General features: G+C 44.6%; 1 protein-coding gene and 2 long non-coding RNA genes across 6 annotated transcripts in view; 2 read left to right on the forward strand and 1 right to left on the reverse strand.

Annotated features, from left to right (window-relative positions):
* The first annotated feature begins 843 nt into the window (after positions 1 to 843).
* On the forward strand, positions 844 to 6,445 carry LOC128326171 (uncharacterized). Its single transcript, XR_008307874.1, has 3 exons — positions 844 to 989; positions 2,771 to 2,848; positions 5,927 to 6,445. It is a non-coding gene; the product is annotated as an uncharacterized LOC128326171 (long non-coding RNA).
* Positions 6,446 to 10,538: 4,093 nt separating this feature from the next.
* On the reverse strand, positions 10,539 to 12,483 carry LOC128328292 (uncharacterized). The gene is made up of 3 exons (XR_008309121.1): positions 12,337 to 12,483; positions 12,132 to 12,190; positions 10,539 to 10,845 (listed from the first exon to the last, which is right to left on the reverse strand). It is a non-coding gene; the product is annotated as an uncharacterized LOC128328292 (long non-coding RNA).
* A 1,695-nt stretch (positions 12,484 to 14,178) lies between these two features.
* DDX11 (DEAD/H-box helicase 11) overlaps positions 14,179 to 27,665 on the forward strand; it is a 54,675-nt gene continuing 41,188 nt past the window's right edge. Inside the window, exons 1-5 of one of the 4 annotated variants that reach the window (XM_053255284.1) lie at positions 14,179 to 14,198; positions 15,383 to 15,529; positions 15,894 to 16,130; positions 17,528 to 17,614; positions 20,826 to 20,983. In XM_053255284.1, coding sequence (XP_053111259.1) covers positions 15,386 to 15,529; positions 15,894 to 16,130; positions 17,528 to 17,614; positions 20,826 to 20,983 — 626 coding nt within the window. In that variant the 5' untranslated portion in view covers positions 14,179 to 14,198; positions 15,383 to 15,385. Of the gene's footprint in view, positions 14,199 to 14,272; positions 14,463 to 14,483; positions 14,504 to 14,898; positions 14,990 to 15,382; positions 15,530 to 15,893; positions 16,131 to 17,527; positions 17,615 to 20,825; positions 20,984 to 27,665 lie in introns of those variants that run through there. The other 3 variants (XM_053255281.1, XM_053255283.1, XM_053255282.1) reach the window with 3 other exon arrangements.

Below are 27,665 nucleotides of genomic sequence, written 5' to 3' on the forward strand. Positions count from 1 at the left end.
TGCCACTTAAATTAGCTGAATGCACTAGTTTTTTTACACCACGATATACTGATTTTTAAATTTTTAAAAAATTAAAGATGACATTCTGGACCACCTAACCTTTTTCTGCTACCACTAAATAGCCTTTTTTTTTTTTTTTTGGTATGGCTGAATCCACTGCAACAGCCCTTCAAAAATTACCAAAACTCTAGTAGTGTGGAAAGGCTTTAAAGTTGTGGGGTTGAGACAAATGAACAAGCTTTTAATTCTTATATAACAAGAAAGTTTACTTTTAGAAAAATTGGTTCAAATAAAACATTACTTTTACATCAAAAATGCAGTTTGAAAATAGTTACTAACAGAGCAGGTGAAGGAAAATAAAAAGCTGGGAAAATGCAATCACTACTTGGTTCTGTATTAGTCCCTACTCAGAGTCTTCTGTACTTTTTCTTCTTCTCAGCTTCTGGCTTGCTGAGCAGTCTCTTGTTCTGGTTACAGCACAAGTCTGGAGCTCAATCCAGCCAGGCTTTTCTTTTAGTTCTAGAGATTTCAGCTATTTTCCTCCCACAACTTCTCTCCTGCAGATAGACCAACTCCACTGCAGACAGATTCTCTTTCAGGCTTCTTCTAAGGGCTGACTCTTGGCTCTCTTGACTGCTATGCTGGTCTCCTCTGGACTCACTCTCTGCTCTCCTGGATTCCCTCTAACAGACTTCCAGAGGCTGACTTCCTCCTTTTGCAACCTCCTCCATCTCTGACTCCCTCTAGCAGACACACTACCTCTACTCTCTCAAACTCTCTCTCTCTATGTACATTTTTGCCCCAACAGTTTCTCAGCCCAACCAATCAGAACAAAAATCCCCTCCATTTTTTAAAAATCTACCCCGCCCCCAAATCAACTGCTAAACCAAATGTGAAACTACAGAAACAAGAATGAATTTTTGATCTTGCACCTTGTCCATGCATAGCAATTTACAAGCACAGAAAACCTGTTTTACAATAATACAGAGGTTTTATGGATATAATACAATTCATTTATCAGGGCTTATTTACAAGAAGAGGTTTACTTTTTTATTTACAAGAAGAGGTTTGGGAATATTAGTAACAATGCAGGGGCAATTATCAAAACCCAAGAGGTCTCAGCCTCGTTCCTCCACACCATCATAGGTTAACTGTTATTGTTCTTAACAGATTTTTTCCTCAATAATCAGATCAAGAATTCCAAGACAACATGCCCATCAGCAGCTCCCTTCCTCCCAACCCATAGAAAGTGGTGCCTCCCGAGTCGAGTCCCCCAGTTGAAGAGAAAGTGGTGCCTCCCAATCCCCCCCTCCCGCAAAAAAAAGTCCTGGGTGTCTCTCCCTTGAGTTCTCTTTTCTGTCCATCTTTCTCCTTTCCCCCTGCCCCTCTCTTTCTGATCCCTGTCTTTTGCCCCCTGCCTTCTCCCCCACACCTCCTGCCTTTTGGCCCCTGCTATCTGCTTCTGTTTTTTGCCTCCTCACTTTCTGCCTTTTGGAGGAGAGCTGGTCTCATGGTAGCAAGCATTACTTGTCCCATTAGCTGAGCAGGGTCCACTCTGGTTACATTTGAATGGGAGACTAGAAGTGTTTGCACGGTAAGGTATTTATTCCCCTCAGGGAATGGAGCCGCTCTGGGAAGAGTATCTGAGGTTCCAAGTTCCCTTCCTGGCATCTCCAAGATAGGACAAGATTTTTTTTTTTTTAAATTGGGCAAGATTTTTTTATTGAACCAACAAACTACAAAAGCATAGGGCTGAGAGGGATTCCTGCCTGCAACCTTGGAGAAGCCGCTGCCAGGCTGTGAAGACAAGACTGAGCTAGATAGACCAATGTTCTGACTCAGTATATGGCAGCTTCCTATGGCCCCTGCCTTCTGCTTTCTCCTCATTTCTGGTTTCTTCCTTTTGCCCTGCTTTCTGCTTCCCCATTTCTGATTTCTTTTTTTTTTTTTGCCCCTGCTTTTCTGCCTCCCTCCCTGCTCTCCTGCATGTCAGCGGGCTTCTCCCCCAGCCCACTAGCATGGAGGAACACACAGTCAGGGGCAGCTCTTGCCTTGGTGAGTGGGCTCTCCTCTGCCCCCCCCCCAGCCCTAGTGCTCACTAGTTGCCAAATGGGATTTGGATTGGGTCTGCAGTGTGTGTGTGTGTGTGTGTGTGTGTGTGTGTGTGTGTGTGTGTAGGGAGAATGTTAGACCTCTTGCACTGTGGCTCCAATCCAAATCTTCTCCCAGCTGCTTTTTAAAGAACATTGAATGTCCCAAACACAACAGAAATAACTCCAGCAGAATACCGGCTGACATCCTGACCAACAAAGCACTGGTGTAACAAGAGAAGCCATGGTGCTTCTGAAGAGATCCAAACTAGTGCAACACTGATGCTAGTGTGTGTGAAAATTCGAGTGACCTCCCCTTCCTCCAGAAGCCCTCTGTGTTACCTGAAAACATCACCCTGGTGGCTGTGCAATATTTTCGGGCAGCACAGAGCACTTCCTGAGGAAGGGGAGGTCATTGAAATTTGCCTGCCTTCTAATGAGCTGAGTGAGTTGAACTTTTCAGAAGCACCGGTTCTTTGTTAGTCAGGCTGTCAGCCACTGTATTTGGCCCTTAGGACTGGCAGCTTGTGATACTGACTGCTTTTGGCAAGTGGGAGTTGAGTGAGATGGACCATGGACAAGTAGGAGAAGTCTTACTATTAGCTGTGTGTTTTGCTCAGTTGGTCTTTCAGCAGCACTATTTTGACCCTCGGAATTTGGAATCTCTCTTTTCTTCCCAGTACCTTCCACTGCCATGCTTTTCTTGATGAAACAAAGACTACGGGCCTGTGGGGTGTATATACAGGATATGAAAGGAGGTAAGGAACAATCTTAGCCAAGTCAGAAATGTCCATAAATGAAAAGTAGCTTCCCTAGCCCTTTCTAATTCCCGTTGCTCATTCTAAACCGCTAGAAAAAAAGATGGGAAGGTTCCTTGTGTTCATTCCTGCCTATTAGGGGTTCTGATCCAGAAAGTCCAGTTTGTGGTCCCACTTAATGAAATGAGAGCAGTTTGTATTCTGAGGGATCATGCAAGTGCTTCCATAGCTTCAGAAGAACCCATCCAGACTCCAATCTGGAGGACACCAATTTGGAGGAGAAGGGTTAGCACACCCAGCCAAGACCTCCAGCCTTGATGAAAGCCCCCTAGATTCAAGAGACCCCAAGAAACTGGAGCATGTTGCCTCTCCTGCAGTTAACCCCTTAGAGGGCCCCTTGAGCTCTGGAGACCCTGTGCCCCCTAGTGAGGCTCCTTTCCTGTTCCCAGAACCCCCTCCATTGACCCCAGGAGCAAAGATGATGCTGTGCCTGGTCTGATCTCCAATACAGGTGACTATGTGCTCATCTGGCTGCTTGTGGTCTCCCTTGCAGTGAGCCTACTTGACAGGCAGGGCATGTTAGAGATGTGACTCCATAGTTATTGGCTCTCAACACCAGTAACTTGTATGGACTACTGGAGACATTTGGAGTGGAGGTAGAGTGTAGTACCGCTGCCTTGTTATTTTTGCACTCTTCTGTCTCTGCTTTGTCTTTTGCTCTTGGTAGACTGATACTCTTAAGACACTTCCTCCTCCTTTGTTTTCTCAGTTCTTTCTTCTTCCTTCCACCATGAGGTAGCTAGTACAGGGCGCAGGTTTTCTATCTAAGTTTGTAACTTCTTCAAATAAACCTTTGTTTGTTTTAGCCCTTAAGCAATTCACTCCAGATCTCCTCTGTGAGCTCTGTTCTCATCAAACTGGGTTTCTCTGCTAAATAAGTGGTTGATTCCCGCAAATTCTCCCCTACAGGGCAGACCAACTCAGGCACCTTGTAGCAGATTAAAAGCCTTTGTCTCAGAGCAAGCACACCTGGGGGTGGGAAGAGAAATGCTGAATCATCCCCTCTGCACTTCCCTAGCAAGGCTTTCCCCTAAACTTTCCTGTATCTCTGGTAGTTTCAAAAATGGCTGCCACCACCATCCCTCTTCATCTCAGAGTTTGTCCCTCCCTGGGCTTGGGGTGAAAATCCCATGGAAACTCTCCTTTTGTTGCTATGCGAAAAATACTCAAAAATCCTCCATGTGCAAGCATACACGTGGCGAGAAAACTGGTAGCTGATGACCCAGCCTGAGGCATGTCTGCACCAGAGAGAGAGGAAAAAACCTTTAGCCCCCCCTTCTCCTGAGCCAAAAGATTCACTCAGAAAGGCTTGTAAAAAGCAAAGAACAAAAAAAGAAAGAAAACGTATTCAATTGCTACAAACTGCTTCGGTCTGAGACTACCTCAGCTTTTAGTTACAGGTAAAAATACTCAATGGTTACAAGAATACTTCAAAAAGTACCCCAGTTGCAAGGAACAGGGATGTAGGAAAATACAAAAGCACCTTTAAAAGTTTGCAGGTCTTTTGCAACGCCCTGGATGGATGGTGAGTGCTCCGCAAACTCGGTTTAAGCAATTGTGAGTTGCCACGGTACGGCTCCGCACTGCAGCAACTCATGAGAAGACCCCCGAAGGAGAGGCAAAAAGCCACCTCCCGGCTCTGGGGGTCTCTCCAGCATGCCCTGCGCACTCGCACAGGGCATGCTGGAGCTTTCAAGGGCCAATCGGCCCCCAGCACCTGCCAGCTCCGCAATGGAGCTGGCAGTTGTGTGGGTGGCCGCTTTGGCTGCCCAGAGCAGTCTGTCTGCTTGTTTGCGGGGAGAGCGGGCTAAGCCCACTCTCCCCGCTCACCCTTCTGAGGGGGGGTCTCTGTGATTGTGAGACCCACCTCTGAGTCTCAGGCTTGTAATAAATTAAAGTATTCTGTCGATTGCCAGGAAATTTAGGACCAGCAAACGGAAGTATTGTTTCACACAACGCATCATCAACTTGTGGAATTCTCTGCCACAAGATGTGGTCACAGCCAACAACCTGGATCGTTTTAAGAGGGGTTTGGATAACTTCATGGAGGAGAGGTCTATCAATGGCTACTAGTTGGAGGGCTATAGGCCACCTCCAGCCTCAAAGGAAGGATGCCTCTGAGTACCAGTTGCAGGGGAGTAACAGCAGGAGAGAGGGCATGCCCTCAACTCCTGCCTGTAGGCTTCCAGGAGCATCTGGTGGGCCAGTGTGTGAAACAGAATGCTGGACTAGATGGGCTTTGGGCCTGATCCAGCAGAGCTGTTGTTATGTTCTTATGTCAATTAGAATGTGGTCTTATTATGTTTGTATGAATTATGTTAAATTATGTTACTACAAACATACATATTTTCCAATGGAATCAGTTCACTCCTGCATCTTGGAATTGTCAAATGTACAGTAATGAATCATAGAGCATGTATCATGTGAAGTAAGTGTGTGAGTGAATTCTTGAAATATGTACATACTAGCCAATCCCGCACAGAGCATCTGGGGCCAGCTGTTTCCCCCTCCCTCTTCCTCCTGCCCCGTTCTCTCCTCTTTTTCCCCTTCCCTCTGGCTCTCCAGCCCTCCTCCCCTCCCGTTCCTCCCCCGAGACACAGCCGTGGCGGGCAGCCAAGAAGGGCCCTGCCGCCGCCGTTTTTTCTCCCTCCCTTCTGCCTGCCACCGCAGCTTTTCTCTCCCCCCGCCCACTGCCCGCCGCCGCCTTTCTCTCCCGCTGCCCGCCCTCTACCTTTCTCGCCCGCTGCCTCCTTTCTCTCCCCCTGCCCACTGCCTACCGCCACCTTTCTCTCCCCCATTCTCCGCTGGCCGACTGGCCCCCACCAGCACTTTCTTCCCCCACTCTTCCTCAGTCCTCACTTCAGAACTCTTGCAGCGTGTCGCAAGAGTTCCGCCGCCAAATCCTGGGCATGCATGTCCCAAGAGAATTAAATATATAGATTTAGGCATCCCTCTTCTTGATATGTGAAAATAATGTTTGTGTCATCTCTCCCCCCTCCCCTTTTTAAAAAATTAAAGCCAAAGCTATAACTGCAGATGGCACTGGAAAGGGACCTGGAAGGCATGTTCCAGCTTCTGATGGAGGAGATACTTCTGAGAATTGGTGCAAGTCGAAAAAGCAGGTCAAAAGATCTGTGAAGACAAGATCAGTGAAATTCACTTATGAAACACGTCCGAAGCAACTTCAGGAATCTGTTCTTCATCTAGTTGGTAAAACAGATAGACCAAACAAAGTAACTGGCCATAATCAGAAAAAGTGTGCAGACAAAGAAACCTATAAGTGTGAGGTTTGTGGAAAGTGTTTCAGCCAAAGGCCATACCTTAGGCAACATTTGCTAACCCACACTGTAGAGAAACATGTTAAGTGTGCTGAATGTGGGAAAACTATGTGCCGAAATGCAGACCTTGTTAAACATCAGAGAATTCACACAGGAGAGAAACCATATCCATGTAGTGAATGTGGAAGAAGCTTTTCTCAGGCATCAAACGCTATTAGACACCAGAGAATTCACACTGAAGAGAAACCGTACAAATGCACAGAGTGCGGAAAAGGCTTTAATCAACAGTCTCAACTCATTTGCCATCAAAGAACTCACAATGGAGAGAAACCCTTTAAGTGTAATATATGTGAGAAAAGTTTCAGTGAGAAAGGATCTCTCTTTCTTCATCAAAGAATCCACTCAGGAGAAAAACCCCACACGTGCTTAGAATGTGGGAAAAATTTCCGCCTTCTCTCAACAATAATTCATCATAGGAGAACCCACACAGGAGAAAAGCCCTATTCATGTAATGAATGTGGAAAATGCTTTAGACAGAAATCAGCTGTTACTATGCACCTGCGAATTCACACAGGCGAGAAGCCATACAGGTGTACTGAATGCGGTAAAAGCTTCAGTCAGAGCTCATATCTTCCTCTTCACAAGAGAACACATGCAACAAAGAATCGCTGTATCAGTACTCAGAATGTGCAGGGGAAACGCCAGTGATTCTATCGTTCTCATTGAGATATCCAAGCAGGACAAAACCCATGCAAGATTATGGATAAAGATTCCAATTGAATCTTTTGGTGAAAGTATGTCTGTGAATCCACAGAGGAAAGCAAAAACAGAGATGGATAGCAAATGAAGTGATGGGAATAATCCCAAATGAGTATTTAGTGAATGGGTATGTGAAAAAAACACAAATGCTCAGAAACCTTATGAGTGTAACGTGAGAGAGTTTGAGGAGGGATCCATTTGTATTCATGCTTCAACAATGGTTTGGTTACTTAGGTAGGACTTACTAAAAACCAGGAGGGAGAGCTTGGCTGTTGGATCATTCATAACTTTGAGGTGAGAGAGGGGAATATTAAGACTATTGCGCAGGACTTCAAAGCACAATTCCACTTCTGCTCTATCCCAGAGAAGCCATTTTTTCAAAGGTTCTTTGAACCACAAACATTTGTTGTTCTGTGTGTGAATCAGTGTCAGTAGCAGCTGGTGGAGGCAGAGCAGAGCAGTGGTAAAGGAGTTGCAGGTGTGGCTTATTCCCACTCCGCCCACTTTTTGCCTTGCCTCCTCCCACCGCCATGTTTATTCCAATTGCACGGGCTACTCATTCACCCTGTTCCCCTGCCTAGGCAAATGAGTAGCCTGTTCACCGAGGTTAGCATGGTGGCAGGAAGCAGCGAGTGGGAAAACCACACCTGTGACTCATTTATCAACACACACTCCTCCACCTGTGCTGATCATGACTGGTGTGTGTGGTAAGGATCTCCAGATTTCTAGCACCCTCCTCAGACTACAGTGCCCAAGACTCTCCTGGGATATTATGTTAAACTGGGATAAACCTGACTTGTTTATTGTGTAGCTAAGTCGTTCAAGGACTAGAAATATTAGTTACCAAGTAGAATTATCTTCACAATAGTAGGCTTGGTTTCTGTTCTCTGCTTGAAAGTGTATCCAGAATGTTTGCCTTAATCCTTTGCATTTTGTTTAATACTGAATTTAAAAGATCTGATAAAGACCTGGGCAGAATAGCCTTAGCTTATTTGAACTTGACTGAGCCTTGTTTTTTTAGGTTACTGTTTGGATCCTTGAGCCATTTTCTCAGTAAACAAGCTAGTTACTTAGTTTGCAGTGTTCTTGCTGCTAAAGCTGCAATCCTGTGGGCACTTACTTGAAAGTAAGTCTGTTTAAACAAAGTGGGACTTACTTCTGAGGAAGCAAACACATAGGATTGGGCTGCATTAAGTCAATCTGTTGGGTAGGAGTTCTTTATGTCATAGTCTTAAAAGATTGTGGCCACAATCCAGATTAGATGTAATTCCACAACCCTTGTCCTACGCATGCTGGATTCTATCAAGTGCAATGAAGAACTATAATTAATATTAAATAACCTTTTAAGAAGAAACTGACGTCTGCAGCAGAGTGGATCCTTGTTATCTTTGGCCCCTTCCACAGGGGTCTTTAGCACAGCTGAGGCATTGCTCTCCTTTAATCAGCTGAAAGCATGTTTATTGCTGTGGTTCTATGTGCCAGAATCACAACATGACTATTCAATGTGTATTTTAAAAACAATTGTGTTCAAAGTAAAAAGGGAGTTGCTTTGATTTTTTTAAAGAAGACATGCTAACGTATAACTTTTTTAGAAGGCAAGGAAACTTGAGCAAATCTACTTGGGATGCACAGGCAATAAAAACCCGAGTACAACTCAGCTAAATTGAAGGGAATAATTTGCAGCACATTAACCACTTATTTCAAAAGACAAGCCATTTATCAGTATGGTAAGACTGCATAACACAGGGATGGCAATACATTGCAAATGCAACATTTCTGGGTGCGAATTCTTACAGCAGTTTTTGGTTTTTTTTTTAAAGCATCACACAAGTTAAAGGCAAGCACTTTCCAAGTCTGAAATGTCACACACCTTATAATCAGATTGCTTGACAAATATGCAGATAAGCATAGAGCTCTGTATATAGAGAATTAAACAGCATGTGAGTGAATATTTTCATTTTATTCCTTGCCTCACTGTCCTGCACCCTTCAGTTTTGCCAGCTTACAAGGTATTAAACCAACATTGTCTTTTTAAGGGATGTTTTGTCCACTTACTTTAGTGCCATTTATATCTGTTTTTTAAATGCTTGGGTCCATTGCCAAGTTCAAGTTCAATTCTTCCAACTCCCTAGATCAGGGAAAAAACTAGACTAGGGCCTTGTAGAGGCCATTTGAGCATTTGCAGCAGCCATTTTTAAATGCTAAAAAAATGGCCACTGCACATGCTCAAATGGCCCCTGTGAGGTTTTCTAGGCCTTGCCAGGCCTCGCAGAGGCCTTCTGAGCATGTGCGACGACCTCCAGAATGGCCACTGCACTGATCTTTGTAGGCCTGAACAGGTCTGAAAATCAGACTGGGACGGGCTGTGGCGGTGATGTAAGAGGCCGGCAGGGGGAGGGGGAACCCTTGCAGACACCCCATGGCCTTTAGGAAGCCCCCCGAAGGGGCTACCTGTTTTTTTTTTTTTTTTTTAAATTTTAAATCATGAATTGGGGAGGGGGTGGGGGAGCACGTGCCCTGGCTGCCCCACTCTAGATTCGCCTATGCTCGACAGGGTCAGCAGCTCTGGACACTGGAAATTCCCCAAGGGCCGTCTGGAATCCAGGCGGATCCATAAACCTCCGGGGGTGGACCATTCTAATTGGTTCACAACCCAATTGGTTCTAATTGGCGGACCATTCTAATTGGTTCACAACCCCTGCAGAGGGCAGAAGGAGCAGTCAGAGTAAACCCCACCAGATGATGATCTGTCCATGACAAGGGAGTTATCTCCAACTCCTCCACCTCCAGTTCATTTATTCCCCAGTAGACAAAAAACAGATCCTGAGTATGTCCTGCGATGTGGGTAAGGTCCGATACCAACTGAGACAAGCCCATGGTTGTCATGGAGGCCATGAAATCCTGAGACGCACCCACTAGGGGAGGTCTCAGCATGGACATTGAAATCCCTCAAAGCAATAAGCCTGGGGGAACCCAAAGCCACCTCCGAGACCACCCCCGCCAGCTCAGGTAGGGAGACTGAAGTGCAGCGGGGTGGTCGGTACACCAACAGAATCCCCAGCCTATCTCGGAAGCCCACCTTCAAGGACAGACACTCGAAATTCTGAGATTGCCTGACCGGGCACCTGGAAATGGGGAGGATCTCTCAATAGATGACTGCAACGCCCCCTCCCTGACCTTTGAGGTGGGGCTGTTGCATGATCTGGAAACCTGGAGGACAGAGCTGAGAGTGACCAACCCCGCCCAGCTCATCCAACCAGGCTCTGAGTGGTATACAACAAGTTTAAAAATACATAAAAACACAGACTCATTTAAAATATAGTGCTCAAAATAACAAAATAAATAAATAAATAAATAAAAATAAAAACAATTCAAAACCTTTTAAAACCAATTACAATACTTTAAAACATAATTTTAAAAAACTTTGGAAGGCCAGGCCAAACAAGGCTTTAGGGCTCTCTTAGAGGCCAACAGTGAGCCTAAACTGTGGATATCTGCTGGGAGTGCATTCCATAGGCCAGGAGCAGCTACAGAAAAGGCCCGGTTCAGACGTACTGGTGGTAACTGGAGATGGACCTCTCCAGTTACCCTTAATAAGGGGTGAGGTAGGGAGTTCTGTTAACCTGGGTACTAAAGTCCAACACTTTAGAGAGAAGTCCATTCTATGATGCATCATGGTATATCTGCAGCCCCATTCCAGGACCCGTTTCCACCAAGTTTTGGGGTGGTTTCGTCTGTTGACTACAGAGCCAAAGAGCAATCCACGTAGGTACAGCACGAGAGAGGCATCAGCCTTTCACTTCCCATCCAGGAGGAGAAGGCTGAGTGTGGCTCATGCAGGTGAGCCAGGAAATCTGCAAACAGTTCTTGCACCGCTGATGTCTTGTCTCTGTGCTCTCTCTATTGCAGTGGTGATGACAATAAAGAATAAAGAACTATGGGATTATTAAAAAACGTGTGTGTGTAACAAAAGTCATTGATTTATTGAGTTCAATAGAAATTGGCAGCTGTGTGATCACATGTCCAGCTCTTGTATACTGCACAACAATGTCCAAACTGCCAGCAAAAGACTAAGCCTTCACAACCACTCAAAAGTAAGGAGTTCAAAATGTTTAAATGACCGTGGTAGTGCAATCTGACAGGGACAGGGAAAACTGACAGCTAGTGCATCAGAAAAGAGGACCCATCAGAAAAGCCATCAGGAAAGCCCACCTGCAGGGCTGGTGCCCACCTGCAACTATAAATTGGCACCCCCCTCTAATTTTTAAAAACTGAGTGGAATAAGTTTGTTCTAGGCGGCAGTATCAAGGCAGTGTGCGCACGTCAATCAATCAATCAATCAATCAATCAGTGTCAAGTTTTGCTGACCTTGGGTTGTAAATAAAAAAAATCACATCTGATTGATTGTTTAATTAATTAATTAATTTTCACATTTATATTCCGCTCTTCCTCTGAGGAGCTCAGAGCTGTGTACATGCTTATTTTTATCCTCACAACATCCTGTGAGGTAGGTTAGACTGAGAGATTATGATGTGCCACTATAGATCATAAAACACGTGTGCGCACACCAACACACACACTCCAGAGGTGCCTTTGGCCACGATGGGTGGAAATGATGGGAGTTGCACTTTGGAATATGTTTTTAAAAGATGTATACCCTGCCTTTCAAATGTGAATCTTCCAAGAGAACTCGGGCTGTCTTTCTGCGAGTCACAGTTCACTAAAAATAAAACTTTACACGTTTTAAGAACACAGAGAATCTCCAAGCAAAAGGACCATTAAAAGCAGGGCCAGGAAGATCTAGGTGGTTGTCCAGGGCGCCGTTTTGCATGGAGAGACATAAACAGTGCCAGAATATAGCACTGCCCACTATCTGTTCTCTCCCTTTTGTATTGCACCCCGAAGGACTGCACAGTGGGCTAAGAACATAATATATGTAACCCTGCGCCCCACACCCCAAAGGGCCTGCACATGCATGCTGCACCCCAAGAGACACAGAAGAGATATAGTGTCTCTCTCTTTAAAAGTTATTATAGTGTAGTAGCTAAAGCTGGCCTTAGACCAGGCTGACAAGTGGAAGGAACCCTCCGTCTCTCTCAGCTATGTCTGCCAGGGTGCTCAGTGCAGCACCAACAAAGGCTCAGTGGTTGAAGTGTGTGTGTGTGTGAGGATACCATCTCTCTTACTAGGATCCCTGTCCAGTTCGGTGGTCACTTTGGTCCAGGTGTTTGTCTTTCTGCCAAACCTACCACACAGGAAAAACAACAAAGAATCTGGGGGGATAATTATTACCCCTGCTAACTAGACAAAGAGACACCTTTCAAACTGGTGATTCTCTTTATAGGGGTGGGGGGGGCAACTGGTCCTCCAGTATCTGTTGCTGGTTCCTACCTTGTGTTTTGCTTTAGACTGTGTGAGCCCTTTGGGCATAGGGAAACATTCCCTCGACGTTCTTTTTCTCTCTATGTAAATTGCTTTGAGAACATTTTTGTTGAAAATTGTTGTTATAAAAAAAACAATAACGGCATAGAGTGTTATCTTCAACTGCAGGGATGGGTGTGCACATGTACACACACCTGTACAGCAGGAAACAGAGAAGAAGGAGGAAGGGGAGAGTAAGCAGTAGAGGCAAAGGACTATGGAGCCCCTGGTGGCGCAGTGGTAAAACTGCCGCCCTGTAACCAGAAGGTTACAAGTTCGATCCTGACCAGGGGCTCAAGGTTGACTCAGCCTTCCATCCTTCCGAGGTCGGTAAAATGAGTACCCAGAATGTTGGGGGGCAATATGCTAAATCATTGTAAACTGCTTAGAGAGCTACGGCTATAGAGCTGTATATAAATGTAAGTGCTATTGCTATTGCTATGGGACACAACAGCCTGTGAGCTAAACAGGAGAGGAAAGTAGATTCACGCGGGGGGGGGGAGTGATGCAGATCAAGCGTGCCCGTAACACCTGCACTGAAATACTAGCAATGGTTTCCAGTGGGAGCCCAAACGGGTGGAGGAGTCGGACCCGGTTAAGGACTTTAAGGACATGAGAGAGGGAAGGCGGCGGCCGTGGGCTCCGTCCCGTCCCATCCCACCCGTGGCTTCTGCAAAGGGGGATCTCTCCCTTCCTCAGAGGACTTCTTTCCTGAGCAAGCCGTGCTTCTTCTTCTCTCTCGGCCACATTCCTCTCCCCGCACCCCCTTCAGGCAGGGGAAGGAGACTCCTCCTCTCCCACACAGCCCTGGCGCAGCGTCTTTCTAGCCTTCAGACTGCAGACCGTCCGGTGTGGAGCGGGCTCGCTCACGCCCTCTCTCAGCCGGACTGCACGTTTGCTTGGGAGTCAAGCCCCAGGGACCACCTTGGCAAGACTTCGGATGGCCCGCCTTGGAGGCAGCAGCCACACGCCCCAAAGTGCCCCGGCTCCCAGGAGAGAGGCAGGCACGTGTCGCCGGCAGAGGCCCCGCCCCTGCTTGGAATGGAAGAGCTCTCGCAGCAGCAGCAGGCAGCAGCACCGGCCCCCGAGCCAAGGCTGCCCTTTGCGGAAGTTGGCGGGAAGCTGAGCGAGGAGCTGCCTGCGGAAGGGGAGGCGATTGAGCGAGCGAGGGGGCCTTGCCCTTTAGGACGGTGTAGGCAGCTGCTGCTGCTCCTGCAGCAGCGACAGTCGCTTCCCGCCGTCCCGTCCCCCTGCCAACATGGCTGCACCGAGGGCTCCCTGTCCCCCCTCTTCCCAGCTTCTGTGCCTTTTGCCTGGGCGTTGGCAACAAACACGAAACTTCTCTGCCCCCAAAGGGAGAAAAATCGCGACGCCCCTTCATTCTTTCAGGTGTCCCAGGAAGACGCGTCTACGGGCTTTACGCGATGGTTACGCCACCCAAGCCCGCCGAGTCCTCTTCACCTCTCTCTAGTCAGTCCGTGAGGAGACCTCAGCAGCAGCCATAAATTGATTGATTAAGTGCCGCTGTGCAGTCAAGTCAGTGCCCACTCTTAGCGACCACAATCACATCTCTAGATGTGACAGATGCAGTTAGCAAAGCTGCACAGTTGATTAGGCTTGGGCATGTTCCCTAGACGCACAGAACGTTTTCTGCCCCTGTCCAAATTACTAAACACCTGTGCTGTGAGTAACCACACCTCTAATAGCTGAATCTGTGTCCAGGAAATATGTTGTGGGTGGTACAATCTGACAGGGATAGGGACAACTGACAGCCTCGTGCATCAGTGATGAGGACCCATCAGAAAAGCCCGCCTGGTTGAAATCTGTGTGAGGTTGGTGGAATATAAGAGGGTGCTGAACACTGAGAGTCCTTCAGAAAGGAGCACCCATCTGAGTTGAGAAGGGGCGGGGGAGTGGGAACTGCTGAGTCCCTGCCCAGGAGTGGAAGCATGGTCCCTGGAAACTGATGGGAGCCCAGTGCAGGAATGGAACTCAGGACCTGTGCGTGCAAGCAGCAGTGACTCTGCCGCAACAGCACACAATGACAGCTCCTCACCTGCTCATAAGGGGACATGACAGATGCAGTTAATTGTGGAGTACGCAAGTCTCTTTACTAATTCTGAAGTTCTTAACAAGGGTAAGAGCGTCTGACAGGTTTCGGAAAGACTGAGCATGCTCTCTTCTTGCCAGCATTCAAGATGTCAGTCGTTGATGGATTGACCTTCCGGGTATGGGCACTGGCTTCAGCTGGAGAGACTGAGCATGCTCTCTTCTTGCCAGTTCTCCAGGCATTTCATAGGAATTAGCATTTGTCCTTTGGATGCACTATTGTAGTCATTATTTTTTATGTTTCAGAGTAATTTTGTTACAAAATTGCACATGCAACCACATCTGATGTTTTTCTGCAGAACCTGGATTGCCTTTCTTTGATATTTTAAACAGGAATGAAAATCTGAGCGGGGTTTTGGGCAGAAAACGAAAAGGCGCTTCATTTGACCATACTGAGCATGCTCCAATGCTTCTGAGCATGCTCAGATGCACAGGGAAGGATTGGTTGGTTGATAGGTCGGGGAAAGCTTCTGCTAGTTAGTCAAGCATTTCCCTGCTCCCTGCGCCTTAGGAGGTGAGCAGGATATACACCAAAACAAATAAATTTGAATATGCAGCTCACCCTATGGAACGCTGCATACAAATTTGAGCCTATTTAGAGGCTAAATTTGGACCCTGTGGAATAGCTTTAACATGGCTTAGATGCCCTGCAGGCACTTGGTTTAGTCAGTTATTGCAAATTTATGGCTGGAGTTATTAGGACAATTGCAGTTATAGACATTGTGGGCTGCCCGTGAGATGAGATCTTGCAATATTTTCCTATAGGAATTTTTTTTTATGTCCCTGTAGCCTGCTCTTATAAAATGATAAGTTTATAGTCAAGGGGTAAGATAATCCATAGTTATCATTCATTGTTATAATATCATAGTAATATATTGGGTGTGTGTGTGTTTCTTTTTCATTACAGAAGATGGCAGAGGAAATCCAGGAAAGGACCAAAATGAACTTTCCGTTTCCTTTTACACCATATCCCATTCAAGAAGAATTCATGGCTAAACTTTATCAGGTCTTGGAAGCTGGAAAGATTGGTATATTTGAGAGTCCTACTGGCACAGTAAGTCGATATTAAGCTGCTTAATGAATCCCATAAGCTTCACATGCCTAAAGAAATGGACACATTGCAGTCCAAAGGAGAGACTGTGAAGTTAGAGGCAAAAGCTGAAGGGAAGGGAAGTGGAAGAAGCAGCCGGCTGAAAGGGAGGCAAGAAATAGTGGCATACTTTGCCACTCAGAGATCCAGTTTGGGGTAATTGCTGTTTTACGCATGTGAATAGCTGGCTGGCAGCTAATAATTAAAATTGATGGGAACTTCAGTGCTGAAGAACTTCGTTTTTTCTTTTTTCCAAATGTCCTGGCTAGACTTTGAAATAATGATTTTCTTAATTCCTCTTAACTTCATTTTTATTTTTATTTTAAAGGGGAAATCCCTGAGTCTCATTTGCGGAGCTCTCTCGTGGCTCCGAGACTTTGAAGAAAAAAAGAGAAAAGAAGAGGCCCAGCTCCTTGAAATAGAACATAATGAGAATGATATGAAAAAGCAAACTGAGAAGGGCAGCACAGGTCCTCTAGGCAGCCAGGCTTTGACTGGGGAACCAGACTGGATCACCCAGTTTGTTCAGAAGAAAGAAGAGCGGGAAAATGTGCAAAGGTTGAAGGTAAAGATATGCTGCTTGTTTTGCAGAGCAAGATAAATCTATGCAATGAATTCAGAGGTTAGAATTCTTCTAAGCTGAAAAGGAATCTTTTGCAGGTGGTGATTGTCTTGATCTTGTAGCCTTACTCCTCCTCTTTTAATCAAATTAATTTCGTATTGCCTCTTCACACCTTCTGAGCAGGTTCCTAACCAAGTTTGGGGTTGGAATGAGGATGGGGATTGACCCCAAGTTATGCTGGATTTTTGCAACTGCGGGGGTGATCCCTTCCTCTTCTGTGAGCTCCAAACCTGGAGCAGGATATTATCCCTTAACTCACAGTGGGACACAGTACAAGACCAGGGACAATTTTATTTTTATTTTTATTTATTTTTTACATTTTATATCCTGCTCTTCCTCCAAAGAGCCCAGAGGAGCTTAAGTACTACATACTGAAGTTTCTCCTCACAACAACCCTGTGAAGTAGGTTAGGCTGAGAGAGAAGTGACTGGCCCAGAGTCACCCAGCAAGTATCATGGCTGAATGTGGATTTGAACTCGGGTCTCCCCGGTCCTAGTCCAGCACTCTAACCACTACACCACGCTGGCTATGACAAGATCCTGGTATCCGCTAGTTTTTGGCTTGACTACTGAAATCAGCCAAAATTTGTAGATCTGTGACCTAAAGAAGAGAAGGGAGACTATTTCTGCAGTGGCAAGGAAGACAAACCCCAAACTGTAGGCACTATCAGGAGCAATGGAGTCTTTTGCACCTTAAAGGTGATCATGTGAATTGTGGATTAGAGCTCATTTCATCAGAGTAATAACATTTTGGCTTTGCTCAAAGTTCTTTTCGAAAACATTTAGGTGACTATTGATTTAAAAAGCATTGGCTTAAAAGTGCTGGCCACTATTCTTCTTAAATATTTGATAGTACCTGTGGCGTGTGTGTGTGTGTGTGTGTGTGTGGTTTTTTTGTTACTGCTGTGCCACCCCTAAGCTTTATGCTGATAATCTATTCTTACTCAGTATGACCACTGGGTGAGTAAGAGATGGACAATCCTGTAAAGTTGAAGGCATGTGTATGTGTTTGTATTAGTTTTTCCCAAGATTCTCTACCCACAGCTTGCAAACTGTGTTTTCTTGTTTTAATTCCAGTGCTTGCAGAGGCCCATTCACATGTTACGTTCAGTATTTGTGCAATGAGTGTACAGTGTACATAGGTACAGATCTATTCACAGATTATCTTATATGTTATGTTTGAATGCAGGTACAGAAGTACACTTCCTATCTGTACCATGCATTTGAAAAGCCTGTGTCCAGGTTCATTTTTAAGACGAACACAGGTGAAGTCATTCACACAAACACATGTACGGCATAATGTCTGAATTGGGCTCATGTTTAAGCTGTCACTTCCTTTAGGAAGAGCAGATCAGGAGAAAGAAGCGAGAAGAGCGCCTTGAGCAAATTCGCCACAATGTCCAGCTGAAGTATGCCTCTAAAAGAAAGGTGAGCTGACCCCGGAGCCAGAGGTATCATCCTTGATGTCTAAGTGCCCAAATTATTGTGGTTATTGGCATTTTACAGCAGCAGGGTTTGTTTGCAGTTAGAAACAAGTTTCTGGTTAGTTAATGAAACAAATGTTATTTCGCATATTTTTCTCTTGGGGCATATCTTAAGACCCCAGTGAAAACTTCAGAGGAATCATGTCGAGTTCTAGACAGAAGTAGGCAAACGGAAAAACCATTAAGAGCTTAGTGCTGCGATCAAATAAGAATCAGACAAAGGCTGTATGTAGTTCAGCGTATTGTTTCTAGCAGTGGCTGGCTAGCTACTCTTGGATGTTCATACGCAGGGCATGAAAGTGGTGGCTGCTGTCTAATTGTGTAGTCTGTGCACAATTAGACGTACACTGTTTCTGAATGTGGAGGTAATGGCTGACATCCAGACTAACATTCAGTGTGCACAACAGGTGAGGGGTGACTTTTGCTGATCTCCCTTCCTTTCTTTCTTTCTTCCTTCCTTTCTTTCTTTCTTTCTTTCTATGACATTTTTATACCGCCCAAAATGCAAGTTTTCTGGGCGGTTTATAGGACAATAAAAACAACCAATAAAAAGATTAAAACATTTCAACAATTAAAATTAAAAAGTTAAAACTATTAAAACACAATTTAAACAGTATCTAATTACCTTTGTGTCTCCCAAAAATATATCCCTGAGGGCTGCGGGATGCTTAGGGACATATTTTTAGGAGACATAGAGGGCTGGAGAGGGAAAGATTGGCAAAAAATAGCCTATGCAAAATTTTATTTGGTGCATACAAAGTTAGTTTGGATGTCAGCTGCTGTTTTGAGTTACTTTGGCTACTAGCCAATCTTCCATGACTGTAATCCTCTTTAAAAGCTCTTGGTTCCAGTGGCCATTGCCTGATCTTGTGGCTGTGAATTCCATAAATTATTCTAAAATCTGGGTGGCTTCCTAGACTTCTGGCTTAGCACTGTAGTGTGCAGTCACAAATTCAGGAAACTCCTGGAAAAAGGAAATATCTTTTATTCAAGGCTACTCACTTGCTGAGAGCAAAATGCTAACCATGTGCACTGAACATCTTGTGGTTGTCTCCACAGTAAGCCTTGACAGTCTCGTGGATGGACTGACAGACAAAGAGTAGGGAATGAAGCGCTCCTGAGCACATACACTTGGGACTGGATGCACTGAAACAAATTGTTGTGTTGATTGCATGATCTTTCACATCTCTCTTTCCCTGTACATTATATTTATTTTATTTATCATATTTTTATAGTGCCTGATATGTACATTTCTAGGTGGTGTAAAAAATTTAAAACAAGATTAAAAAGTAAAAACAGATTAAAAATCCACAAAACACAATAAAAACAATCTTATAAAACAAATTATTAAAAGTAATTATTAAAATTAATTCCATTTAAAAGCCTGTGAGAACACGTGCGTCTTGAGGATCTTCCTGGAGACAAACAGAGAAGGAGATGCTCTTATTTAAACAGGGAGCATATTCCAAAGGCCTGGGGCAGTCACAGAAGAAGCCTGGTCCTGAGTTGCCACAAATGACCCGCTGGCAACCATAATTGGCCCTCTCCAGAAGATTGTAATAGGTGGCAGGGTTCATGACAAAGAAGGCACTACCTTAAGTACCATGGACCTAAGCTCTTCAGGGCTTTATAGGTAATAACCAGCACTTTGTGTTCCGCCTAGAAACATAGCAGCAGCCAGTGCAGTTCTTTTAAAATCATTGTTATGTGATCCCTTCGAGTTGTCGCAGAGACCAATCTGGCTGCTGCGTTCTGTACCAATTGTAGTACAAAGTTAGCCCCACGTAGAGTGCATTACAGTAGTTGAGCCTGGAGGCTACCAGCATATTGTACCTCAGTTTTAAAGTAACTTACCTCCAGAAATGGACGTAACTGATGTATCATCTGAAGCTGATAAAAAGTGCTCCTGGCCACTGACTCAACCTGAGAAACCAGAGAGAGTTTTGGATCCAGGAGCACTCCCAAGCTACATCCCCGATCTTTCAGGGGGAGTATAACCCCATCCAGAACAGGCAAATCTAAACCATCTCTTGACCCTATCCCTTGCAGTCAGTACCTCCGTCTTATTTGGATTCAACTTCAGTTGGTTATCCCTCATCCAGCCCATTACTGCCTCCAGGCAGGAATTTAGGGAAGATATACCATTTCATGATGAGGTCGACATGGAGAAGTAGATCTGGTTGTCATCAACATATCGATAACACCCTGTACCAAACCTCCGGATAATCTCTCCTAGCGGTTTCATGTAAATGTTAAAGAGCATTGGAGACAGTATGGAGTCTTGTGGAACTCTACACTTTAGTTCTCGCTTTGCAGAACAGCAGTCTCCAAGTGACACTATTTAGAATCTGCAAGAGATAGGAACAGAATCACTGTAAAACAGTGTCACCCAATCCCACTTCCCTCAGGCGACCCAGAAGGATACCATGGTTGATGGCATTGAAAGCCACAGTGAGATCCAAAAGGATCAGTAGAGTCACACTTCCTCTGTTGATAGCCAATTGGAGATCATCCATCTGGCCGACCAATGCAGTCCCAACCCCATAGCCCACCCCAAAACTGGTTTGAAATGGGTCTAGAAAATCTGCATCATCCAAAACTGCCTGGAGCTGAGAGGCCACCTGCTCAATCATCTTGCCCAACCACAGAAGACGGGAAATGGGTTTGTAACTAGCTAACTCTGAGGGCTCTAATGCAGGTTTCTTCAAAAGTGGTCTAATAATAGCCTCCTTAAGACAAGGAGAGACAACACAGTAGAGAAGTTAGGAATATAGGAACATAGGAAGCTGCCATATACTGAGTCAGATCATTGGTCTATCTAGCTTAGTATTTTCTTCACAGACTGGCAGTGACTTCTCCAAAGTTTTAGGCAGGAATCTCTCTCAGCCTTATCTTGAAGAAGCCAGAGAGGGAACTTGGAACCTTCTGCTCTTCCCAGAGCGGCTCTATCCCTTGCTATCTTACAGTGCTCATACTTCTGTTCTCCCATTCATATGCAACCAGGGCAGACCCTGCTTAGCTAAGGGGACAAGTCATGCTTGCTACCACAAGACCAGCTCTCCTCTCTTAAGAAGTTGCCCACTGTTGCATGGCCTTTCGTGATAGGATGATGAGGTGGCTTGGAATGAGTGCTGGTTCCCTTGTACTCCTTTCAGAGGACTGAGGAGGAGGAGACAGAGCAGCTGCTCCAGCTCAGTAAGGACATCTTGTCTAATGTGGGCGAGACAGACACTTTGGAGCCCTTGGATCAGAATGAGGAAGAGTTGATCCTTGCAGAATACGAAAGCGATGAGGAGAAGAAAGTGGGAAGCAGGTAAGAATGAGAGTGACAAGATTAACTTCCTGACTGTAAAATGTTCAGTGAGGGATTAAGCTTCTCAGGGAAACCGTTGAGTCCCCTTCCTTGGAGGCTTAAAGAAAGGAATGCATGGTGGAGCCAGTGACGACCAGTACTGACAGGGCTTGGGTGGGGCAGAAAATGAGCCATAGCCTCAGCTTCTTCTGCCTCTGCTTGGCCCTCTCACCTTGTCCTCTCTCTTGCCTTGCCGTGGTGTTAACCCAGGGCACACAGGCTGTTATCCGCTGAGTTGGGGATTGCAATCCCCAGACTGATGAATACCATTCTGCGATCTTCAGTTTAATCCTGCAGTGAGGCGAGAGGGAGCATGAGGCGGCAGGAGCGAGGAGAGCGAGAATGAGCTGCATCTCATTTTCCTCTCCACAAGTAGTGTCCACCACCGAGCAGAACCAACTTCTACCACCACTGCTTTTAGATAGAGGATATCTTGCTATATGATAGAGGTTACACTGGAGTAGGGGTTAGGATCAGACAGCCCCCCTGATCAGATCTGCCTCTCTGAAAGGTAATTTTGGGCTCCACAACTGCCATGTCCAGAAATAAAAGATGGTAGCATATGAGTAGCAATGGAGTCTGGCAGCAGGTTGCTCTGGGGAGTGGTTTTTGCGGCCTTGGCCTGTTGCTTCCTGCTCCCTTGTCAAAGCAGACTTCTAGCTGCACTAGCTACCAGCTATTTATGATTACCGATAACAGGGATCACCTTAAGGGACCTAGATAGTCCCATTGTCTTATGACTGCTATGGATAGCCTTGAGGGCCCCATCAGTATCCTCTCTAATTGTTTCCATCTGTGTGCGGAATGAGTTTTGTTCTGGGTGGCAGTATCAAAGCAGTGTATGTGCATGTGCATTCAGAATGGGACCTTCCTGATTAAACCTGAGTGGGATCTAAAATTAACTGAGTGGACATCCAAAAACTTGTGAGTGTGCTCACGCCTTAGAGGGAACACTGGGCCCCATGGGATTGGAGGCAGGTACTAAACTAAAGGGGGTCCTCTTTTTGTGTTTATCTTCCTTGGAGGCCTTCCAGAGGGCCTTAAAGGCCCATCTTTTTAGCCTGGCTTTTAATGATATCTAGTTTTTAATTATAATCTGGATGTATTTATTTTGTTTTGTTATGTGTGTTTTATTTTAATGTGAACGGCCCTGAAGGACGATATACAAATCAAATCAAATTAAATCAATCAATAAATAAAAAGAGGACTTCCCAGCATGCCTTTTTGAGAGGTGTGGATAATGATGGCAAGGGTTGGCATTTATCTGTGGGTTTCACAATCCTATTTAGATTTCATCCATGCATCTTCCCACTATTAAATTGATTGCAACAGGGATACTTGTCCTGTAGGGCTGAATATGTCTGGGGAATTCAGATAGGGCTGCTCACAATCTCCCACTTCTCCTTAGGAGGGATTTTAATTTTTTAAATTGCTTATATTTATGTACATTCCATCCATAGCATTTGTCGGCATGTTTCGGAGCTCATAATAAAATGATAAAGTATCCTTAAATAGAGAAGATTTTTCTATGACTGAGCTAAATGCTTTGCCATGGAAGGTTGATTCAAAGGTTTACCTTAGCATTTGAGAGTTTGTCCATGTGAAGAGTTTGTCCATGCTGCTATAAAACATTGGTTCATATACTTTTAATTATTATATTTTTTACAAGGTTATAAGAGCTCATTTTATGTTCCCTGTGATTTGTGCCAGAGAATTCTGACGACCTTTACATTCAGGGCTGCACAACTCAAATACCCTAGTGGGCTGGAATCATCCACAACTTGGTGTGCAGGGCCGAGGTCCATTTTTAGCACACTATTACATTAACATTAAAAAGATTATTAGTTTCTTGTGGATCTATTCCCCCTGTCAATGGACCCATAGTTTTAATCAAGAAATAGCGGCCAGAACATAGATCCTGTACCTGCTTGGTCAGTGGAGCCCCTGGAGTGCAAGCCAACCCAAAAGAAATGCCACCTCCTCTCCTCTCCCTAAATTGTTGTTTCTTTCAGGCTGCAATCCTAAGCATGCTTACATGAGAGTGAGACTCACTGGGTACATCATGGAGCATATTTCTTAGAAAAAATGCATAGGATGGCACTGTAAGGCAGTTTCCAGCTCTTGTGTTGCTGCAGGATACCTGGGGGCCAGTAAAATAGTCCCTGCGGGCCGAATCCAGCGCCTGGGCCTTAAATTGTGCAGGCTGGAGCCGAACATCTCAGTTACTGAAAACGCAGCTTGATTTCTTGGCTGCAGCTGTCAGAACAAGGTCTGAGATACTAAAAGAGGCTGAGCCGTGTTGCATTTAATATTATATTCATATTTTATCATTTTTGCAAAATTTATGTAATGCAGTGAGTCTGATCAAATTATACAGTATAATGTCCTTTAGCTTAACTTGGGTTAGATGCTTAAATTAAGTGTGTTTATGATCTGTGGATTGAAATTTGTAGTAAATTTATGATAGGATGATGTAATGATGAAAATGGGAACTGAATGGTCAACATGCAAGTTTTATAATCAAATCTTTTATTGCAGTCTTGAACCAGCATAAAACATTAACTTTTGCATTGCAGTACAGTATATGTAATTAAAAAGAATTTTAAAAGGAAAGATAAAAACACAGACAGTAATACTTATTTGGAATCAGCCATTAGCAAATATTTTGACTGTGGCCCGCCTTATTTTTAATGCTGCTGCACAGAATTTAGCAACCTGATGAGTAATATAATGAGAACTTCAATCAGATAACAGAAATTCAACCATTTGGTAAGGAGCAGACTCCCCAGGCATGCTCAACAAAGGTGTGAGAAAGGTCAACCTGATATTGTTATATAGTTTACAACAAAGAATCACATGCTCTAATGTTTCTACCTGATTAGCATCACAAGGACAAAGGCATAGATGATATGCAATTTTTAGAATATCTAACCTCAACTAGAGCAGAAGGCAGGGCATTAAATCATGCCAAAGAAAACACTCTATGGTGGTGATGGAGTTACCGATGTAAGAGAGAGGCCGCAGGGGTTACAAGGTATCTAACACGCTCATTTAAGGGCAACAAAGGGGTGATGGCTAAGTCCAGGACACTCAACATTAAATATACGCTGTCTGAGTATTGCCTCGGCCCTCTCCAGCCCCATAGATAGAAGCTGCATGGACGAAAATCCTAGTAAAGAGAGCTTGGATTGAATTGACCTTTTCCAAGAGGAATGGAAGTTATCAGCAAGTATTGGGCACAAGACCAGCTGAGGAAAGAGAAAGCTTAAGCCAATAAGTTAGCATGTCTACCAAAATTTAGTGGAAACACTCACTAAGGCAGTCTCTACGCATAAAGCCACATTAGAAACACAGCATGGGACCTGGAAAATAGTCCTCAGGATTTTTGACTGTATTCTCTCTGAAGTAGTGATATTAGGAGGAAGACCTAATTGGGCTCCATAGATATTAGGAAGAAGACCTAATTGGCCTCCCCTGGTGAAATGAAATTTCAAAAGGGCAGCAGCACTCTTATGCGTGTTACAAGCAACCACGTCCCCGTCTGCCTTCCTGCTATCCCTAGCATGCATGCTAACTCCTAAATATTTAAATACAGATACCTGTTCAATGACGTTACTATTAATGGACCAAGTAAAGCTCTTAGGTCTTTTAGCAAAGACCATTACCTTAGTATTGCCATAGTTGATTTCTAACTTATCCTCTGAATAGAATTCTGCAAAAATTTTTTAAAGCTTTCTTAAGCCCCAATGGGCCAATTTTGCCAATTTTGGAGGATGATACTTTGGGTTATCAGATCTAGAAACAATCCCATTTATGTAAAAATTGAAAAGCAAGGGCACTAAAATACACCCTTGTTTCACACCCTTCAGCATTGGAACCGAGGCTGACAAAGAGCCTTGAGTGCTAAGGCGGACTCTAAGTGAAGTGTCAGTATACATAGCTTGAATAAGAAAAAGAAGGCGCCAATCTATTGATGAATTGTAAAGTTTGGTCCAGAGCTTCCCTCGAGAAAAAGAATCAAAAGCAGCCTTAAGATCGATAAAGGCTGCATATAGCAAAGCCGGTCTCTGAGAGGTGTATTTCTCAATAAAATGTTGCAGAATATGGCAATGATCAATCGTAGAATGACCCTCCCTGAAACCAGCCTGCTTGTCAGGCAATTCGTCCTTACCCTCCTCCAGCCAATCCTTCAATTTCCAATAAAGGTGTCTTGCATATATCTTGCTAACAACACTTAGAAGGCTTATGGGGCGATAATTTGAAAGGTTGGCTTTATTTCTTTTTTAAAGATGGGAACAATGATGGCAAGTCCCCAATCACGGGGAATTATCCCGGTAGTGTCAATAGCAGTAAATAAGGATGCTAAGATAGGGGCCAACCACTCTGCGTTATTCTTTATAATTTCTGGGGAAACAGCATCTGGATCTGACGCTTTTCCTCGCTTAAGTTGTTTAATTAAATCCATCACCTCTGAGACTCCAACCAGTGACCAACTCAGCATCTCTTCTTCTAACAGAGCAAAATTATTTGTTGCCGGATCGTCACTAAAAAGACATCTAAAATGTTTTTCCCAGGTTGGGCGGGGGGGCGAGATATATAATTGTCCTGAACAGATGGAGAGAAAGAGGAATAATCCCCAACCAGCCTCCAAAAAAGAGAGTTCTTTGATTTAATTGCCTACATTAAAGTGCTTCGAGAAGCTCTTATATTCTCCCTCTTTTTCATCTGAATCAGATGTTTATATGAGTGCTTCATCTTTGACAGTTCATGGAACACAAATGGATCGTTGGACCTCTTAGAAAGCTCGAACAGTTCAACAAGAGCCTTCCTGAGCTCCAGTACATTCACTATCATACCAGGGTTTAGATATACGGCGAGTATGTCTCAATGCAGGAGTATTATTACAGGACAATAGTTCCTGGAGCTCATGGATCTTGTAGATGTCAAGGAGACAGCCCTGGTTAATTTCCTGCACAGTAATCTGAGCACAAAGAGCCACTAAACCTTCCGAAGATAAAAGATCCGAAATTCCCTTATCAATACATGCGTTCCATTTTATTCTACAATAAGCATGATTTTGATGAGTGCCTGATGAATGAGTAACAGATGAGATATTCGAAAGTGGCGAAGAAAAATATAACGTAAGTGGGAAATGATCACTATCTGAGAAACTTGAAAAGTGAGAAACTTGAAAAGAATCTAACAATGGTACAAAATTTTGTGAGACAATCACATAATCAATAAAACTGCTCTTGCAGCCAACATACAAGTTTAAAACAGTGGAATGAAAGCAGTACTAACTAGGTTTTGAAAGTCGTCGTATGTTAAAAGTTCTGTGGCACTGAAAATATATTAGTGTAAATGTGAAGCACGCCTTGCAGAGAAGAGAGTGTCATAGATGGGGTGCCGTGACTGAAAAGACTCTGTTGTCCTATAGCCACCCACCTCAGTGGAGGTGGTGAAGGCAGTCGGAGAAGGGGCTCTGATAATTAGCAGAGTGACAAAGAGAGGAGAATTGGTCTTGGGGTAGCAAGCATGACTTGTTCCCTTAGGGAAGCAGGGTCTGCCCTCGTTGCATATGAATGGGAGACTAGAAGTGTGAGCACTGTAAGATATTCCCCTCATGGGATGGAGCCGCTCTGGGAAGAGCAGAAGGTTTCCAGTTCCTTCGCTGGCTTCTACAAGATAGGGCTGAGAGAGATTCCTGCCTGCAACCTTGGAGAAGCTGCTGCCAGTCTGTGAAGACAATCCTGAGCTGGATAGCCCAATGGTCTGACTCAGTATATGGCAGCTGCCTATGTTCCTATGACTGATCAGGTTGTTATGGGATAAGGCCTTCGGGTACTTAGGCCCTCAGCTGTTTTGGGCTTTAAAGATCAGCACCAGCTCTTTGAATTGTGCTTGGAGGTGAAGTGAAAGCCAGCAGAGCTCTTTAAGCACTGGTGAGATATGCTTCTCTTGCCTGGTTCCACATAGCAGCTTAGCGGCTGTATTTTGCATTGCAGTTTCCAAACAGTCTTCAAGGGCAGCTCCACGTACAGTGCACTGCAGTACTCTAACCTAGAATGCTAAACTGTGGCCACTTCCCACAAGGAGCTTTTACCACTTCTCTCCACACAGGCACTGAAATCTGTTTTTTGTCTCCAGCATATTGTTTTTTGACATGATGACTGGGTTAAGCTGACATAACATGGGAACTGGTCACTGTTTAAAATTCTGAATTGTGAGCTCTAGAACTTAATTGGAAGGATCTAGTGGTGGGCACACAATTTTGTGTGAATGCAACTGGTGTTAAAAATGACATTTGTCACCAGTTGGCATCTCTCCCCCTACCGCCCCCAAAAGGCAGGCAGCATCCAGGCTCTGCTGTTGGGGTTTGGCCTCTGCTTCACTAAAAATGACGAGTGGGTTGTTTCTAAGTGATGATGGTGTTCAAGTTGAACCTGTGCATAATGTAGGTCAATGTGTGATCGTGGTAATATCTTGTGGCTAATACCTCCTTAAACTATGATAAGAGACGAGGGAATCTGAGAGAGGAGGATGCAGAATTTCCCCGCGATGGGCAGGTTCACACACAACGCAGAACCTAAGGTTCCCCCAGCCCAAGGTATGTAGGGAGCCTGAAGTTGGCGCTACAGACCGT

The sequence above is a fragment of the Hemicordylus capensis genome, chromosome 5 (assembly GCF_027244095.1).
Source record: "Hemicordylus capensis ecotype Gifberg chromosome 5, rHemCap1.1.pri, whole genome shotgun sequence".
Taxonomy (NCBI): domain Eukaryota; kingdom Metazoa; phylum Chordata; class Lepidosauria; order Squamata; family Cordylidae; genus Hemicordylus; species Hemicordylus capensis.